Below are 19,072 nucleotides of genomic sequence, written 5' to 3'. Positions count from 1 at the left end.
CTGAAGTGAGGCTGAGGTTATTACATATCTTGCTGCTAGTTTGTATCTGTGGTAAATAATCACACAAATAAGCATTTTAGCACTGATTTCTGTTGCAGTGATTTGCCACAACCCTTTCTTTTAGTGGCTGTTTTTCCCATGCTCTCCACTTTAGGCTGTGCAATCACTGGGAATGTAGAAATAGTCGATTTCTACATTATGGTAAATGAGAAGATCACAGCATTTGATCTAAATCTAATTCCTAAGGAAAAAATTCACTGGAGCTATTCTCAGTATACTGAGAATAGAAGTTAAAGAGAAAACTTGCACAGATAGTCACCCAAGGATCAGGCAATGACTTTATCCTATTGTACATGTGCTCTGTTTGTATTGCACAGTTAGGGGGCTCTTAAGGGAAGTTACAAACTGCATTACAAACTGCTATTATTCAATACAATAGCTCCCAAGTTTTAGAAATATACTGAAAGAGCGATCCATGTGGAGACTGGAGACCCATTCATTGCAAGGAGAGCAAATAATTTGTAGTTTAACGTCTGTAACTCACATTTTTAGTCTATAAACAGGTCAGTCTGGATTGCAGCACACAGAAATACTGAATTAGACAACACAGTGAAATAATTCTTTCAGCCATTTGCTTCCTACTTTTGAAGTAATATGCACTTTATATAGTTACAAGTAGTAACCTTGAACTTAGTACAAATGCCCTTACCTGTTGCTAGAGCACTGTTGATCACAACAGTTCATAAAAAAAAACCAAACAAACAAACAACCCAAACAAACCCTCATCACAAATTTCAGGCATTTATATACTAAAGTAGCTAATAAAAAGCCTTGGGTAGATAGACTCAAGAGAACACTGTATTTACCAACAAAACCTTTTGTAGACAGTACTTTCAAACAAAATCACAGTTTTTAAAGCACACATTGAGAAATACCACTGCTGTATTGCTGCTCACCAAGAGACAGTTGCTGGAGCCAGTGATTAACAGCAGTAATTGCACACAGGAGCACACAGACACTCAGACCCTGGGATGTATAAGCTGATACAGAGCCACCAAATGCAGACAGTCACACCACTGACACATCATGTGAAAGGTGTAGTTGCCCAATAGGTAAATGCTACAGCAAAGCCTTCAAGGAGATTTAGAGACTCTACCCCCAGTAGTGAGCTAAATGTGTATGCAGCTCACACATGGTCAAATTTGTTGAAGAAACAAAGACATCCAAAGACTTTAGTTTGACTTCTCCCAAATTGCTCTCTGTATGTCGCATCACTCATTGTTCACATCTCAGTGACTGTCTACAGACACAATTAACTGCTGTCTTTGTCCATATTCTACCTTCTGTGTAAATCTTACTTTAGATCCTATGGTCGTAACTACAACTTCATTTAGGCTCTATCTTATGGGCATTCAGGTAATTCTGTTGCACATAGCCCAGTGTCTAGCAAGGTACCCTAGGACAGGCTGTGTCATATACCATCACAGTGAGAGGGAAATGTGTCTCCTACCAGTCCAGTAACCTGGCACAGTGCACACGTTTGCAGACCCCACCGCTCCTTGGAATGCACTTGCATGTGTGTTCTCCCCAGACAGAACCCTCTTCCCTCCTCTTCCTCCTGAAACATATTTGTGAGCCCAGCTTACACGTTTGTGGTGGAGTGTGTGGTAGAGAAGTTCTCCATGCGCACTCTGGCCAGTTTCTCAGCAGCCACTGGCCGCAGGAAGAGCTTGCAGGTGAAGACTTGGCGGCAGGCCTTGCGGAAATTCTCCGAGAGGAAAGCGTAAAGGATGGGGTTGATGCAGGAGTTCCCGTAGGCCAAGCAGTGAGAGATGATGCGGAAGGTGAAGGAGATGTTGTTCAGGGGAAAGTGCCCAAACTCTGCCCACATGGTAATGATGTGGTGTGGCAGCCAGGAGAGCAGGAACACAGCAACCACGAGAAGCACTGTCTGCGCCGTCTGGAGAAGAGAAGATTGTGTTAATACACAATAATATAAAATAATGGTCACAGTGAGCAAGTGAGCGTGTGGAATGAGTTTGCTTTCCTCTGTCAATAGTGAAGGCAGCATAATACAGGCAACACTGACAACTGCCAGGTAGGCAAATTATGACAATATGAAAAAGGATGCTAAAAACCCTGGTAAACTTGGACTGACTGGTTTTGACTCAAGCAAATAACTATAGACAATTGAGGTAGTGCCTGTAAAACTTCAAACAGTTCAAAGGCTGCAACAATGCTACCTGTATTACAAGGAAGAGTGGAAATAATATTCCCTAACATTTGGAGGGTGAGGAACATTGAGGCTATTGAAAATAACTGCAGGGGAAAACAACTTGCAAGTAGGCGTGCCACTGAGAGGAATAACAAAGGCTGGCCTGAGGAGAAAGATTTTTCCAGTATCTTCCCTATTACAGAAGAAACCTAGAAAACCAATGGATAGAGGTTTTTTTTTTTTTTTTTTTTTAAATACACAGTGCTCATTGATTAGACTTATACCTAGCTGGGTGATGACCTGAGGGAGGCTCCCTGTGCCGGTGGGATCCCAGCCTGTGCTGCCTGTGTTAGAGGTGTGCCCCTGCAGTGCTTGCTCCCCAGTTAGCTGGCCAGCCTCTGACACAGTCTCATTTGTAAGTCCCAAAGCTTGACCTGTATTGAGGTAAAATTTTCCTGAAAACAGTGTTCTTTGAAATCTTCATAAAAAATGAAGGTTAACAGTGACAGTAAATAAAATTAAGCTGTAACTCCAACTTTCTTTTTGTAAGACCCTGAGGCCTGTGGGAGCAGGACACTTTCCAAGTTTAGGAAAGCTGGTAGTGTTGCTTTTCTCTCACTTTCTACTTCTAGAACACTCAGTGAATGTCTAGCAAGTCTCAGAGATTACTGACTTGGGGGCCCTAAGATCCTTTCCTGAAATTTTGTAGGGCTAATTCCAACTGACTTTGTGAATTTTCAAAATTACAAATGGTAATGTAAGGTGAGCAGTTGTTTTGTATTTAATCCCTCAGTTTTGGGGTTCTGTAGCAGATACACAGCTGGTGACTTCCCTCCTCTTGCCCCACTTGGTTCTCTGCACGATAGCTGCTATTTAACTTTGGTATTTAGTGTTTCTCATTTCTATTTGGTCATTTAATAAATGTAACAACTTGCAAACATGCAGATGCTATCCTTCCCCTAAGGAAAATTGTTTTATAAGTAGCAGAAAAGCAATGGAGAAAAATTAAAACTCAAGTTTCGTTTCAGGTCAAGATTTACAGCCTTACTAGTCTAGGTCAATGTTTCTGTTCAATAATTCTCTTTCATTATTTCAAATGAATAGTGTAAAGTTATTTTCCTAGAAAAGGGATAATTTTCTAGTGAACAAATTTGCTTAGTCAGTGGTTATCATGGCTACATTAAGTTAAACCCATTAACCTCTTTAAGGAAGGTGTTATTGTGTTACATCAAGATTACAATACAAGTAAAGAAAAAAAAAAACACGACAGGATTTCTGTCAAATAGGTCTCTCAAATAAGGTTCTATTAACCTTGAAAGGCAATAACCTGTAGGTTCGTTGTGTACCTGGCATGCTCCAGGTGCTTCCTTGTTTCACCTACCAGAATGCTGTCAGACAGCTGAGCTAACAAAGATATTCCCCTGAGAGTGAACAAACTACCCTGCCAAGTGTCCTCAAACCAACCATGCTGGGGGCCAGATGATGTCCTTAAAAATAGACTGGAATGATTAGAAGTTGATGAGACTGAAAGACACAGACCTAGTGGTCTTGTGGGGTCTAGGTCACCCACTGTGGTATGAGTGCCAAAGAAATTATTCATAAGCAGGTCCCGTCATTAGCTTTCACCAGCAATTATGGTGCTAATTCTTTACCCTCTGGCAATGTTAAGTACCTTAGGCTTGTTACCCAGGCAACCTTTCATAGCATCCATCTGCTTACATTAGGGGGCTACAAGCACTGAAATATTCTTTTGAATAAGGCTTATATACCTAGCTTCCCCCCCCTTTTATTGTGAAATAACAAACTGTACATTTAATGTCGGGCTGAGTATTAAACAATGGATTTGCAGTTGCTGTGTAATAGCACAGAGCTGTTTCTGGGGTCTAGCTTTTTAGGATTTTGCAGATGGAAAACACAGACAATACTAGAGAACTAATGTACATAATTAATGACTCAAGAAACAGGTTTAGAAATGGAACTTGCGTCTCTCTTTTCAAGTTAGGGAATATGTAGTTAAGACAGAGGAAACTGAAACAAAACACTGGCTTTTAATGTGGTAACTTTGCTGTAGCTTAAACTACTGTTACTGTAGACTGTGACCAGCTGTGGAGGACTGATCCAAATAGTTTGTGTACTGTTTGAGCTTCTTCCATGAGCTGTGATAGTTTGCACTGGATTACTGTTGATCAAGCTGTCCCCACTTAATGCAAACTTCTGGTTCGACTCTGAAATTTAGGTGGGTCTCTAACAGACCTGTACAATGGCCACTACTGACCACTTAAGTCTCTCTTACTATTCCTAGAAGTCTTTCAAGCAGCTCCAGGATATAACTTACAGTGTATTTGTTGTACTGGCAAAGTAAGCGTGTTTAAGCTGTACAGTGGATCAATAGCATGGTAACAAAGACAAGAAGATATTATTGTTTATCAGATAATTAGATGAACTTCTGTTACTCCTCCCCCTCCCCCATCCTTCAAAAAGCATTGGAAAATGTGTTTAAAAAACATTTTGGGTGAGATACCTCATTTACAAGAATGATGAAGTCTTTAACATTTAATTGTGTTTAGAGCTTTTGTCCCTGATAAGCTTTTCATGAATTTTCTTGCTTCAACTTGTCAGGCATCTTGTCAAGGGCAAAATTAAGATTTCCTGTACTGAGTCAAATGCTTCAAGTATTCCATGGATTTACATATTTCAGGAAGAACCACCTGAATGTTATATTAATAAACATTCCTGAGATTAAAATATAAGAGTGGACAGGACAGTCTAGAGGGGTAGAGGGCTTGTCACTTTCCTAATTTAGTCCCAGTTGGAGACAGCCCAGCTGCACATCATTTTTCAGAGCTGATCATTGCATCCATTTCTACTGTGCACCTCAGCCACACAGAAATGGGAAAGAGCATTCAGTTAGGTTATTATTAAACATTACTGGCTTGCAGACAAACTGGGCTTCATTAGTGAGACAACTGCTGTCTACTGAATATGGTGAGATTATTTTTCGTCCTTTTTTCTTCCATAATTCCAACCTCATTATTCTGTGATTCTGTGTGATTCTGTGATCTCCAGAAACATGCCCATAGCTTAGTGATAAATGCAAAATGCTTAGAAAATGGCATACCTATTCTTAAATAACTTAAATGTTGGATAGCAGCTGTCTCTACTTCAGATCACCCACATCTTTTAATTACTACTGAAGCACTTCTGATTGCCCTCTGGTCTTTTTTTTATTACACTTGAGTCTAATGCTACTCTTCTGTGATCTAAAACCACACTGAAAGTATTTTTTCTTATTGTTCTGTCTTCTTTCTAGGAGCCAGAGATGGCAGTTGTATTTCATGAAGAAGAGGAGGGACTGAAGTAAATATATTTTCAGATGTTATCAGCTCATTTTGATTACTTGCTTTATGTGCTAAGAGGGACTCTTCATTTCCCAGCAGCTTGCTTGCACTGTTCCAGCTGCACATCTGCACATCTCTCATTCTGGGATTATGCTACTAATCTCCTCTGTTGGTGCCCTTGAAATTTATTCACTTTCTATTCATAAATGTGTATGAGCATTGTGATATTTCTATTACTCCCTAATTGGTAATGATGCTCTTAATTCCTGCTGCCCTGGGTGCCTGTTAAGCAAACAATGTGCAGGATGACACTTCTGAATTATATTCTTCTGCTCGATGGATCCCAGGATCTTCCATGTTCCTTTGCTGTATTTACTGTTGTTCAAATGTCAAGGCCTTGAACATCACGTTCATTGTCTACATGAAAACCTTCAGTTTGCATGAACAATAGCCAAATAATTTGTTTAGCTACAGGAAAGCAGTCACAGAGCAACTTTTATCTGCCTCTCTTGGCCAAGATGTTCAGGAATACCTGTCTACCTTGAAGGAATTCTGTACCTTTTACCTCAGGCTCTTGTATGACCTTCAAAGTCCAGCACTCCAAGGAGACTCCATGTGTCTTTGTGTTTACTTAGCTCTGGAAGCAATGAACAGCTGATTTGCTTACCCACCAGGTAGGCATGGCTCACCTTTCTATTGTAGCTAACCAATAGAAAAGCATAGTACTAATTTTTATCTTTAAGTAGCTCATTTGGTCTGTTAATTGAAGCTTTTGGCCTCAAGGTCACACAACTCCTATCCTTTCAAGGGAGCTTGTAAAATAGCTGTGAAATTCACATCCCCAGACACATTCTTAAACTTGAAAAAGAATTTCAGATTGTTCAGTTTGCAAAGCTTGTTATTTGTTCTTTAAAGATGCACAATACAGAACTGAGTAAACACTGAAGAACCCTGGTGTGCTCCAGAGGCCAATAAAATACCACAGGGCCTTGCTAGACCTTAGTTTGCATTAATTTCCATCATTAAATCATCTTATTTAAGGCAGACGTAAGATCAGAGTTCCTGGGGCTGGGCTCTTATGAAATATTTTGCAACACTGTCAAACAGGGACTTGTTAACTTTCTTTGGAGCCAAATTACAGACATGCTGTACTCTGAATAGTTCAGAAAAGAGGTGACAGAACTGAAATACACTTAATTGTCATAGAGGAGTGCACAGAATGTCTTAGCATGTGTTCTTGCTGGCTGGCCTCAAAAAATGATTATTCAAAACTTCAAAGGAGAATCCTGCAGCATCACACCATCTGATTTTCAAGACCGGCAAACTTGTGCAGCTACTATGGCATTAAATGGGAAAGCAGCCAGTCATGTCTTTGTTCTGCAGGCACAGTCTTAGTTCTTCATGCAGAATTTCAGCCTAGGCATGCAAAATGTTCTAAACATCTTCCTTGCTCTAATGCACAGATGATACAGATGGAAAAGCACTTTAAATTGAGCATGTCTAACATTTGATGTGTAGATGGCAAAGTTATATAAAAATTTTAAAGTAGGAATCTGAATTAAGGGTCAAATTCTTCTGATAATGGAATGAAGTCAGGATGCAGCAAACTTGTGCAAGGGAAATTCTTGCAAAGTTTCATAAGTTTCACGTGTGCATAAATTGAAAAGGTTGCTGTAGTTTGAACATAACCATCCTGTAACTTTAAAGCTTAAAGATCACAACCCAAGCACAAAACCTTTTGGTTTGTTGTTGTTGTTGTTGTTGTTTGGGTTTTTGTTTTTGGTTTTTTTTGTGTTTTTGTGATATGTGCCTGTATGGCATTTGTAGGATTCTATTAAAGACAAACTTGTTCTTTTCACCAGGTGTTTGAACACTGACTTGGAGAGGGTGACAGCTGTCAGAGCTTTCTGGATTATTCATAAACTGGATCCATTCAAACAAAATATGGTTGTAACTGTCTTTACAATAGTGGGTCTAAACATTGCCCATGAATAGTTTGTCCTAAAAACCAGGGCCCTCTTAGGTTGTCCTTTTAGCCCCTACATATCTTCAAATAACAGACTTTGAGTACAATGTTGTGGCAAATGGGACAATGACAGACTGTAGAAAGACCAGTAATAGAAGAAAAGGGAAAAGTGACTTTGCAAACATCATACAGGAAATAAAATCCACACTGAAAGCCCAGCTATATCTTGTGGCACTGTGGTCTGGGAGACAACAGCTGGGTCTTCAGATTCTGAAGCCTGGTACTGGAGACTTTTGTTTAGAGAACAAAATGATGCTTGATATAGCAGTGGGAACTTTCTGACAAGACCCCCTTGAGAGGCAATGGGATGGCAGTGCCACTCTGTAGGTGTATGTGTCAGAGCTCCTTTTAAGTATGTGGATAGCCAAAACCCTCCCCCTGACTGAACTTTTAACTGGGTTTAGTTCCATACTGTGATAACAGACAGAGTTATCACACACTTGCCTGCTTGTGCAGCTCTGTGGGGCCCTGGGCAGCAGGTGCTGCTCTGCTGGGAGCAGGCAGCACACACCAGGGAGGGAAGGGAGCACAGCTGGAAGGAGCAGGCACTGGGAACCATGCTGTGTCACAAAAAGGCAGAAAGGGGTAGAGAATCAAGCAAGAGACTTATTGGAAAAACAAATTCCTAATACTGTAGTTCATTATGCTTTTTTTCCTGTTTCCATGGGTCTGATTTATTAAAAAAAAAAAGGTTTTTTTTTTTTTTTTTCATTTTAAATGCATAGATACAAATTACTGATAAGGTATGACCTTTAAAGGAGGAGGTTGAGCTAGAGTATCAAGTACCTGGGCTCCAGTAATATGCTTCACATACTTAGAGTCAGTTAAATCCAGGATTATTTTGCTTTCTTTGCTACAGCAGTGCAGCTAGGAAAATCATGCACGTACTTGCACAGCACTGGGACTGTTCATTTGGCCATGCTATCATCTTCTCTTTAGAAACCACCTTAGGTCTGGATCCAGCAGTGTCCCACTTGCTCTGTAAATGTTTGTCTTTTTGAGGTTCACATGCTGTTTCCAGATTTCGAGGGTGTACTAATAGCAGACAAATACCAGCTCCTCTATGACCTTTTAGGTGACTTTAACTTGGATTTGTCCCAGTAATGCTTCTTACTGTGTTGTATGGCTCAAACGATGTAAGAATGATATCTCTTCTGCCTGTTATCAGTGTTGCAGGATCTGGGGATGGGGAAGGACTGGTATTATACCAAGACTCCAGCAAGGTCAATGAAAGCTAAAGATCCTGAAATAAGTCTTGACATTAAAAAAAAAATCTTACCTGGTAATACTATTTTTTTAGAAGCAGCCTATAATGGAGAATAATAGCAATGTGTTTCCAGTCAGCATGTGGAATGCTGCTTATGGCAAGACCATTCCCTGAGCTCTATGTCATTTACTTTCTTTCTTAACTACGTTTTATCTTGAAGTGTTCAATCTTGAGGATAGTTCTTATAGCTTCTGAAATGCTGAGTGACAGGGCAAACTGCAGTGGTAATGTTGGCAACTGTTTCACTGGAAAATCTTGTCCAACAAGGACTCTGAGTCTGCAATTTAATTCTTTTGAGACCTTTACTCATGTATGGAGCCCAGATGAGCATTGGGAGATTTAAACAAAAAGCTTTTTCCAAAATTTACTATTTAACTGTTTAAAAACAAAACAACACTAAACCCACAAACTAAAAGAAAAAACCCAAACCAAATCCAAAGGTTTGGAAAACCCAAAAAGAGAAAACCCAAACTCCATTCTCTTGGAGGTAGAAGGAGGATAATAGCTCAAATGCCCTGTTTTCTTGAAATTATAGGAGTGAAGCAGGAACTGCATGGTAATAGTTTCAGACTATCCTCTTTTTTTATGAATATATCACCTTGTTTTCCATGTCAGTTTGGTGAAGACACACACTGGGAATTAACAGATGTGACTCAGACAATTTTATCACCTCATGTGGGAAGACTTGGCTGTTGTGCTACACTTTCTCTCATAGCTCAAGGCAATCAGGGTTTAGCCACTGAAGTCACACATATTTCAGAACAAACTCAGTGTTCTGTATGTACTAAATTAACCTTCCAAATGTGGATCAAGATTCATTTGTCAAACATTTTTCAGTTAAATAAACAAAAGCTATTCACTTAATCCCTGATGAAGTTTATGAATTAAACTCAAACACAACTACTTGCACAAATGGACCAACTAAGTACATATGAAGGAAGCTAGGTTAACAGAACTGACAGCCATCTTTGAGTTTCCCATTAGGCTCTAATGTGAAGTGTTCTTAAGAAGGTGTGCTTTAAAAAACTGACTCCCACTCTTATGTTTCAAGTATGCTTTGAAAGCATATACAAGAACTGAGTGTGTCTGCAACCAACCCAAGGAAGTCTCCCTAAGAAATGTTGAGTAGTGCTTGCAACAGAAAACCCCTTTAAGTAAGTACACTAAAGAAGATGTTTGGCATGCAGGAAGGCTAGATGGACAATTTCTACACAGACAGGGCTGGAACTTCTTCCAGACATATTGTGAAGGATGATGTGTGTGTTTAGAGGAATGTATTTAATTTTTCTTCTATCTGAAAGGATCACCTATTTAACTCGCTCTGACTGTGCTACATGGAACAAGAATCGCTATAGGGTGTTTCATCATTATGGCCAGGGAAATACTTAAGGGGAGGCAGGAAGAAGTGCTGCACCACTAACTTGTTTGAACAGCTAAAGTAAAAGTTGTTTTTTTTTGAATTGATCCTCTTGGCAATATCTAATAGCTAAACTTGAGATTGAAGGAACTGTAGAGCTATTTTCTCATCAAACTCTACAGAGCAAATCTGAAAACAAAACAAGTGGATACATTTGAAAAATGTCATAAATGAAATTCTTAACTTTTTTACAGGAAAGTAACAGTAGTTATTTTTAACTGTTGATAGCATTCTCTTAAAAATTAGCAACAAAATAGGTACTTTGCCATTCATACATAAGTAAGGAAATTCTGGAGGGTAATTTAAACCAACCAGTTTAGGGATTTTTGGTGATTTTGAGACCTAAAGCAATTTTTCAAACCTGTGAAACAATTCTATGTGGAATGACAGTACTTCTTAGCACTTCATTTGCTGCATTTCACATTATCAAAATTGTCAACACATCTTGATTGCTTTTTCTCATAGTAGCTGCTAAACACACAAAACTCTGACTCTGCTTTCTGTTTGTAGTCTGCTGTATTGATCCAGAAATTATACTCCTGGTTTTGACATTTTTATTCACAGTTTATCTGCAGCAGCATCAACATTTATCAAAAAGTCAGTAGGCAAAATAAGACACGGTGCTCTTCAAGGTAGTCTGTGCCATCTAGGTCTGGTGGTGTTCCTGCAGCAGGCAATACCCAGCAGCTCATTGCTGCATAATGTGTTGCCTTAGAAAAGGTGGTGAAAAGAATGTTTATCAGAACCTACTTGATGTTAGATGAACACAGAAAACATGCTCAAAACACTCTGAAAGGGTAAATAACACCTGTCTAATAAATATTGTTTGTGGTGTATTATAACTTTGACAGTTATTGTTATGAGTTAATATTGCAAATACCCTTTGAATACCACCCTTACAGACTGTGAAGGTGCAAGAATTATGAACAACAATTATGAATTGGTCCTCATAAGTAAATTGCAAACAAAACTGAGTGTATGCTAGTGAATGTAATGAACCAGTAGAAACTACATATAATCTGCAGTTAAGTCTGGTTGGGATTCATAGACAAAAAGGACTGGCAGAAACTGTAACGGCTCTAAATCAGCTGGAATCAGCACAGACCAGGCTGATTACTTTATAAACCTGGTATATCTATTGTATATTGTCAATATACACATTAAAGCAAAGATATTTACCTTCTTCTTTGATCTCTCTGACTTCTTGGAAATGTTCTTTACTTTTGTATGGAGATGGTATAAAACCTTGGGGGAAAAAAAGGAGCAATATATTGAATGGGAAATTAAAATTTGTGTATTAATACTTGAACTCCTCCTACAAGCACCAAAAATTTGAAGTAATTGTTTTAACATGACTTCAAAGATGAATTTGATGTTTCAGACTTTTAATTCTAAGCTCTCCAATTTCTCTTTCAAGAAACAAGGTTTGGAAAGAGCATTAAACCTGCTAGGCTTTCAGTAGTTCAGCATATATTAAGAGCTCAGCTGGCACAATGCTGAAATCCACAGGAGTTTTCAGATGGACTCTGAATTTTATATTAAGGCTCAGATTGTCTTCATTTATTCCCTAGACTGATGATATACATGGGCAGAGAGCAGGCTGCCAGTCCTGTACCCTGGTGGGACTGTTCTGTTGCTCCTGGAGGCAGCACAAATGCAGTGGTAGGAGTGGGTCACCCTCCAGAGGGAGGGTCATAAGGAGTGTTGGAGCACTGTAGGCAATTGTCAATTAACAACATCTAGATGCAGCTTTTGAAACCTGATTACAGCACAGCAATAACCTGGAAATGTTTATATTTAACCGTCATAGGTTTTTCTTCTTGTCAGTAGCAAACATTTGTTATTTAGAAAGAACAAAATAAAAATATGAAAAATAAAAAAAATGAAAACCAGCAATGTTTGAGTGACAGGCTGGGTGTCATCTTGGTAGTTGTAATCCTTTTTGTGAGCTGGTGTAATTTCATTCTCTGTTTTCCTTCCCTCCCCCCACCTCAAAAACGTATTCTGTACCAGGAGAGGATTTGGAAAGGGTTGGCTGTGTAGTTGTGTACACACACAAGCCACCAAGAATCTGGGATCTTTCCCTCCATTTAAAATGATTCCCATCCCTGGCACCCACCTTGGCATAGCAGCAGGTGATGAGCAGCAGGGGCAGGAGGTATCCCACCAGCAGGATGGTAATCTTGTACATCTGCTTGGCTGTGGAGCCGTTTGCCCAGTGCTCCCAGCAGAAAGAGCTGTTGGGAGCCTGCTGATGGCCACTCATGAGGGCCTGGTGCTGGGCCACGGGGATGGCAATGAGGAGAGACAGCAGCCAGATGACAGCCACGCCGAGGACAGCGTTGCGCTTGCTGCGGATGCAGGGAGAGCGTTTGGCATGGACCACGGCAATGTATCTGTCCACAGACATGGCCACCAGAGTGAAGATGCTGACCAGCATCGTTGCCATGGCCGAGTAGTGAACCCACTTGCAAAAGAAGGCACCGAAGATCCACTCTGGCAGGGAGTAGATGGTGGCCTGGAAGGGAACACAGAAGAGCAGAAAGGAGAAGTCTGCAATGCTTAAGTTCAGGATGAAGATGTTGGTGGCACTGCGTGATGGGCGTCCCCCAGGCCGGAGACGCCCCAAAACCACCAACACTAATGTGTTTCCCACCATTCCTAGGAGAAATATCAACCCAAAAAGCACTGGTACAATCACCACCTCTGGGCCGCCCCTGGTTGCTCCTGCCCAGCATGTTGGGATCTCTGTTTGGTTGGTCTCAAGGCTGCACTTGCTGGTGTTGGCTCCGAAGGAAAGCTCAAAGTTGTATTCCTGCTCCTCCATGGAGCCAGGCAAGGAACAGTCACTGCAGCCCTGACTGCTGTGTTTGGTAGGGGTGGCCAGAGGTGAACTTTTGCCTTTTCCAATGCTGTGTCTTTCCTTTGAGCAGTAATTTTCTTCAGATGATTCTTCTGAGTTCTCTCTGTCTCTGGTGCAGTTTATTCCAGGGACTGGCAAAAAAAAGGAGTTGAGGAAATTGTGTCATCCAAGAGGTGACATCCGGGGTTGGCAGTTGGTGCTGGTGTGGCAGAGAAAAAGTCTGTGCCAGAAGAACAGAGGATGAGGCTGCCCTGGGAGCTTGGAGCAGCAGCAGAGCAGCAGCAGCTCGGCTTCCACATGCTCCTCCTCTTCTGCTTCCCTCCCACACTGCCTGGATCTGTGGCTGTCATACCTGCTTTCCCAGCTCCACCCTGAGCTGTGGCAGAGAGAACAAATGCTGTGACCTGAGCCCTTCAGAAAACAACCCCTGGCCAGCTTTGTCCCCGTGCATTACTGCTCACGAGGGGAAAGAGCAAAGCAACAGTTCTCATCCAAAGGGATGGATAAGCAGCAGCTGCTGAACAATAGTGTGTGCAGTTCTGTGAGGGGCAGCACTGTTACTAGCTGCATAAGACTGAAAAAAAGCTAAAATTCTTTATTTTAATCGACAGAGAATGACTTTAGTTATTTGTTTCATAGTCTTCAATGGTCCCATTAGAACATAAAGCCATCTGAATAGTTGTGTTTTCAACACAAAAAGCTGGGAAAGCTTTAGATTCAGCACTGGGTCTTGCCACTTCTGGGATATCTGCCCAAATTCCTTAGTGCCTGAATATTCATGGACCTTGTTGATATAGCTTCGAAGACATTTTGGGTTCAGTCTAGTAGTGCCAACAGCATCTGCACTGGAAAATTAAATGTTCAGTCTTAGTAGCTGTGAGCAGCTGAAATATTCCCTGCAAGGGAGCAGAGATAGGTTTGGGTTTTTTAAGAGAAGTTTTATTCACAATGAATAGCTCAGTTACTGTGGTTTTAATGCTTACTTATAGAAACAGCACATATGTTTTGGAAGGTAATAAGCAGGTTAGTTCTAGTGGTTTGTTTCCTCACATTTCTTAAAGGATTCTGCAGGCAGTGAGAAGGGAACAAAGTTTAGGCAAACATTAACAGTACCTGCACACAGTGATTTATGGATGCAGCACAGCTGCCCGCAAAGAAGAGTACCCACGTCTATTTTCAGTGGTTACAACTCCGGGCACTTGGTCAGAGTGGGGCACCACTGGCTCTTGTGAATGGGAGGGTCTGACTCGGGGGGGGCCCTTAATTCTAGGGACGAAGTTCAGGAACTGAGAGCTGCTCTGCCTTGTGATTTTTTCTTAAGCTCTTGTTGAGAAGTGACAGCGCTGCCTTCTGTAGCCTGCTCTGATTATACCCTCGCTTAAAACAGATCTGGAGCTCAATCCCTTATTTCCCTCACAGCTTTGGGGTAGTTATGGGGTGAGGCCAGGGAGAGAAAGATGTCTGAGCTGCAGTGGAAAAAATTATCTCCCCTTGTCATGAGCAGATCACCGTGGCTGGACCTGACGCCACCTGCAGCTCCATGGCCTGGCTGCCTCAAGTGGCCCAGGACCTCAGACACCTTTCGGTGGCCCAGGACCTCAGACATCTTTCAATGGCCCAGGACCTCAGACACCTTTCAATGGCCCAGGACCTCAGACACCTTTCAGTGACCCAGGACCTCAGACACCTTTCAATGGCCCAGGACCTCAGACACCTTTCAATGGCACAGGACCTCAGACACCTTTCGGTGGCCCAGGACCTCAGACACCTTTCGGTGACCCAGGACCTCAGACACCTTTCAATGGCCCAGGACCTCAGACACCTTTCAGTCTTCCAGTTCCCGAATGATTTGCGTGTTTGCTGGGACCTCCGCAAGCTGCGGGGCTGTGCTGCAGCCCGAGTGCCATCTGCTGACGCTTTGCCTCCTTTGCTGCCTTCAGGCAGCTCCTGCCGCCCTCAGCCTTTCTTTCCCTCAAGCACTGTCAGCTCAGTGCTCACCTCTGCCTGCTGCAGTTCTCTCTCGTCCTTATGCACACCCACGCCCCACCTCCTTAAATCATCAAACATAAATATGTTTTCCTTTTTCCTTTTGTGATAATACGTGACCACTGTAAGGTTACTTCTTGTCATATTACTCATAGAACTACACGTAGCATTTTAGGAAAGGCTACTGAAAGTGATTCCAATGGCTATCTTTGTATTTTCGACACTTGGGGTTTTTGTGGTTTCGTTTTTTCCTCTTTTCTTTAGTGGACAGTCATACCAGAAATAATTATTTTAAAAGAACCTGTAACAATCACAGCAAATGAGAATGTGCATTTTAGTGTTTTAGTGGGTTTGGGAAAAATAATAAAAACTACAGCATGTGTGGTTTCTACTGCAGGGGATTTGAAACAATGCATGCAGGAATTTAGGAATTGCTTGTATGTGTCACCTGCAGAACAAACACAGCTTTGCAGATCTGAAAGATCTCATGGCATGCTAAGCAGAATATAGGCACAGAATAGCACAGTTTTGGCAATGAGGAGGGACAGATCATAGAATTGTTTAGATTTGTTAAAAAAATAAAATTCAGCAATTACCTAAATTCTTACAGAAGGAACATTCTAGCTCTGTGAAAGTGTTATAACTGGGGCAGGGGGAAGAAAGGTGAATATTCTGGATAGAAAGTGGCAGTCACCTGCTGAATTAGACATCCAGAAAACTATGTGCAGGAACTCAGCTCGTTTTCATTAGGGAACTGGGATGCTGCAAATCTGATTTCAAATGGAGCTTGGCTGGTGTGGAAGTATTCCTGGCTGGCCTTACTCACGAGGAAGTAATTTCCAGTGTTAATTTACATGCTTTGCTGAAAACTTATCCTGAAAGTATGTTTACCATGGCACTCAAAAGTTTCACAAAGATAAAGATTCCTTCTTCTGTTTCTTTCATTGTGCCACTTCTCCACTGCTTTAAATCATGTGGTTTTGACAGTGAGAAATCTCCTGTCCCTGACAATTCCCAATCCAAATACAGTCAGAAGGGAACTGACCATGCCAAGACAAAGTACTTGCCGTAAGACCTGTTCATTAGTCCAACTAGCAGAAGGTCAGGTCTTGAATAAGTACAGGAGCATAAATAGCAAGTGAATCTGTAGTAATTTGCTGGGAGCACTCACATTATGTGTGGTATTTTAAAATTCACAGTGTTTCACTTGGAAACCAGAAACAATGCCCTGTGGATTGAGCTGCATGAAATATCTCAGCTGTAAAAATTCTGCTGTTCTTTAGAAATTCTGTTGCTTCTTAAAGGAAGACAACAAATATTTAAACATGAGTGGGACGACATAGCAAAAGGACACAGAATAATCTCTGTGAGAGGAAAAAAAAAGTAGAAGTCTGACAGCCATCACTAGTGATCAAGATCAAGAATGAGCTGGAAGCCAGATGCTGTTGCTTCAGTCTGAGTTGATTTGGGCTAAAAGCATTGGATTTTCATCCCTGACTAAACAGGCATTAGATGTGTCTTGTTGAGAGAGGATAGTACTGGACCTCTATGAACAAATTTGCAATCCCAGAGTAAGGTAAGAGTGGGAGAATGTCAACCCTAAGAATAAGGGTGGGGGGAAAAAACCCCAAAAGATTAAATAGTAGTATTTAAAAGGTAGCATTTTTAGCTTGTCTAGGTACAAACTAATTTGTCCATTTTCTGATTGCTAATGGGTGCTTCAGCTCCTAATTGCACTGAATATCAGGTATGTTATAAACCACTCCTACTGTTTTGATAGTCATGGTTCAGCTTTTTGATACTTGTGCATTAGCTCTCTAAGCCTCTTGACTTTGGAGTGGAAGGAGGGCACTGAAGCATAACAGCAAGCAAGAACCTTCCTGTCACACTTTTCTGTCTCTCTGGGGAATATGGGTTACATCTCAGATTCAGATCCATTTAAAGAAAAACAAACATCCAGATCAAAAGCCTGTTTGTGCCTTTAGGTTCAGCAGCTCTTGGTGCTTTTTGAAAGGCTGTTTCAGACTGAAAAGCCCTTTAGGCTGACTAATGAGCTACCTACATGCAACTGGGAAGCAAGCAGTGGTAGGTCAGAAATCTTTGCACATGGATCACACCAACCCTTTCCAGCTGTGATCCCGAGTGGAAAGAGAAGGTGCAGTGGCCATTCCTCTTGAAGTATGACCCCAAGAGAGGCAGGAGGTCCCATTGACTGCTCTGCATATTTGTCCCCAAAAATGAGAACCCAGATTCAATTCCTTTCCAACTCCACATAATCCTTTTCCTGAGTTGCATCTAGATAGCTTCTGAAGAAACTGAAACCTTCATCCCCCTAGAAGTTACTTGTCCACCAGGCCCCCAGCCCAGCTGTATGAAGTAGCCTTGCTCATGGAGGAGCTATCATGAAGTGCTACAGCAACTACAAAACTCCCAGGGCCAGAGTGAAGTAAATCTTTTCACCTTTTGTGAGCTGTAGCCTTTGAGTCTCTTCAGTGAAGGATCAAAATTGAATTTATGTATCTCACTCTGGCCATTAAGTCCTTGCATGACTTTTCTGTGTCATCCTTACTGGACATGTAGCTGGTTACAAATACCCTACAAGCTCCTTTTTCCTTACCTAGAATTTATAATAAAAATAGAACAGCTTCATTTAAACAGCCAAAAGCATTATATCCACATTGTTTCCAAACTTTCTTCTGCAGTATAATTTTTGATAAGGCAGGTAAAATTGTTTAACAAAGTTTGTTATTAATTTATGACCAACTGAGTAAAAAAATCATGATTTTGGTTCTAACAGACATTATGTTGGAATCAAGTTACAAAAAGAGAAGTCTGGCATACAGTGTTGGCAGACACATATGAAATTACAACAGAAATATGTCAAAACCATAATAAACCTCAAAACAGAATGCTTGTAGATACTTGTTTAGTATTCTGTAGGGAATAAGGAACATATTCTGGCTTATGCCAACAGATTCCAGACAATGTGTCTCTTCCTGTGTGCTCCTGTGGTTTTGTGCACAGCTCTTCTGTGAAGTCAGAGGAGACAAAGTGGTGTGAGTTTGGCCTTAACACTGAAGAACATGATGTCTTTTTCTGGGTCCTAATGTGATATATTTGTCAATACATCTGTGCCCCTATACAAAGGGCAGTCAGATCTGAGTGCAGAGTCTGAGACACACTTGTGCTGTGGGAGCCAGGAGCACAAAGTCACCCTGGAGAGGTGCTGCTCCCCTGCACCTGACCTGGTGTTTATGAGAAGGAAGGTAAGGAGATACTACAGCTTCAATGGAGTGTGTGAGCTTGGTCCATCCTGGTTTGAAAACCAGATTGCTGTATGACAGCATGAGAACATTTAGTTAGCTTCTCATGGTGATAAACTGATTTAAGGCCATTTCATAAATCTGTTTTTCCCGTGTGTGTATCAACTTGACTTTACCAAACTTGGGTAAAAACACTTGTCCACTCATCTCTTAACACTTTTCTATGTGTAACACGATTTGCTGTCAGCTGGCCAGCTCTGCAGCATAACAGAATCCTGCAACAGTTCTGGGAAACTCCTGGTACCTCATGTGCAAATAACCCTTTAACTCAGTCACTCCAGACTGTATCACAAAATGCTGCCTATTACAAAAGGAGATCTAAGGGTACATGCTGTGCTTTAATACCATCTTAGCAAAAAGTTTCCATGGTGATTTGCTCTCATTGCTGCAAGGGAGTTCTCTTTCCAATAGAACCACGGCAAATTTCTGTCTGCTGCCTAATTGAAATTACTGCTAAATTCCCCAGTTAAAGAGACCTCTTCTTAAGCATCACAATATGTTGTGAAAAACACCTCAGAAATAATGGATTCTATGCTGATAAATTTTCTGGTCTAACAAAAAAAATCCCAAAACAAAAGTACTTGGAAGTTTCTTAACACTTATGTTAATTAAAAAAAAAAAATTATACTTAGGATCT

General features: G+C 41.1%; 1 protein-coding gene across 1 annotated transcript; it reads right to left on the bottom strand.

Moving 5' to 3' along the window:
- Window positions 1–1,642: 1,642 nt before the first annotated feature.
- Window positions 1,643–13,090, bottom strand: LOC128793558 (galanin receptor type 1-like). The gene is made up of 3 exons (XM_053952851.1): window positions 12,383–13,090; window positions 11,443–11,508; window positions 1,643–1,960 (listed from the first exon to the last, which is right to left on the bottom strand). Exons 1-3 carry the CDS (start codon window positions 13,088–13,090, stop codon window positions 1,643–1,645), a joined length of 1,092 nt encoding a protein of 363 aa, XP_053808826.1.
- Between the last annotated feature and the right edge of the window lie 5,982 nt (window positions 13,091–19,072).

This window comes from Vidua chalybeata, chromosome 11, assembly GCF_026979565.1.
Source record: "Vidua chalybeata isolate OUT-0048 chromosome 11, bVidCha1 merged haplotype, whole genome shotgun sequence".
Lineage (NCBI taxonomy): Eukaryota > Metazoa > Chordata > Aves > Passeriformes > Viduidae > Vidua > Vidua chalybeata.
The sequence above is the reverse complement of the archived record's forward strand: the minus strand, read 5'-3'. Positions and strand labels throughout refer to the sequence as shown.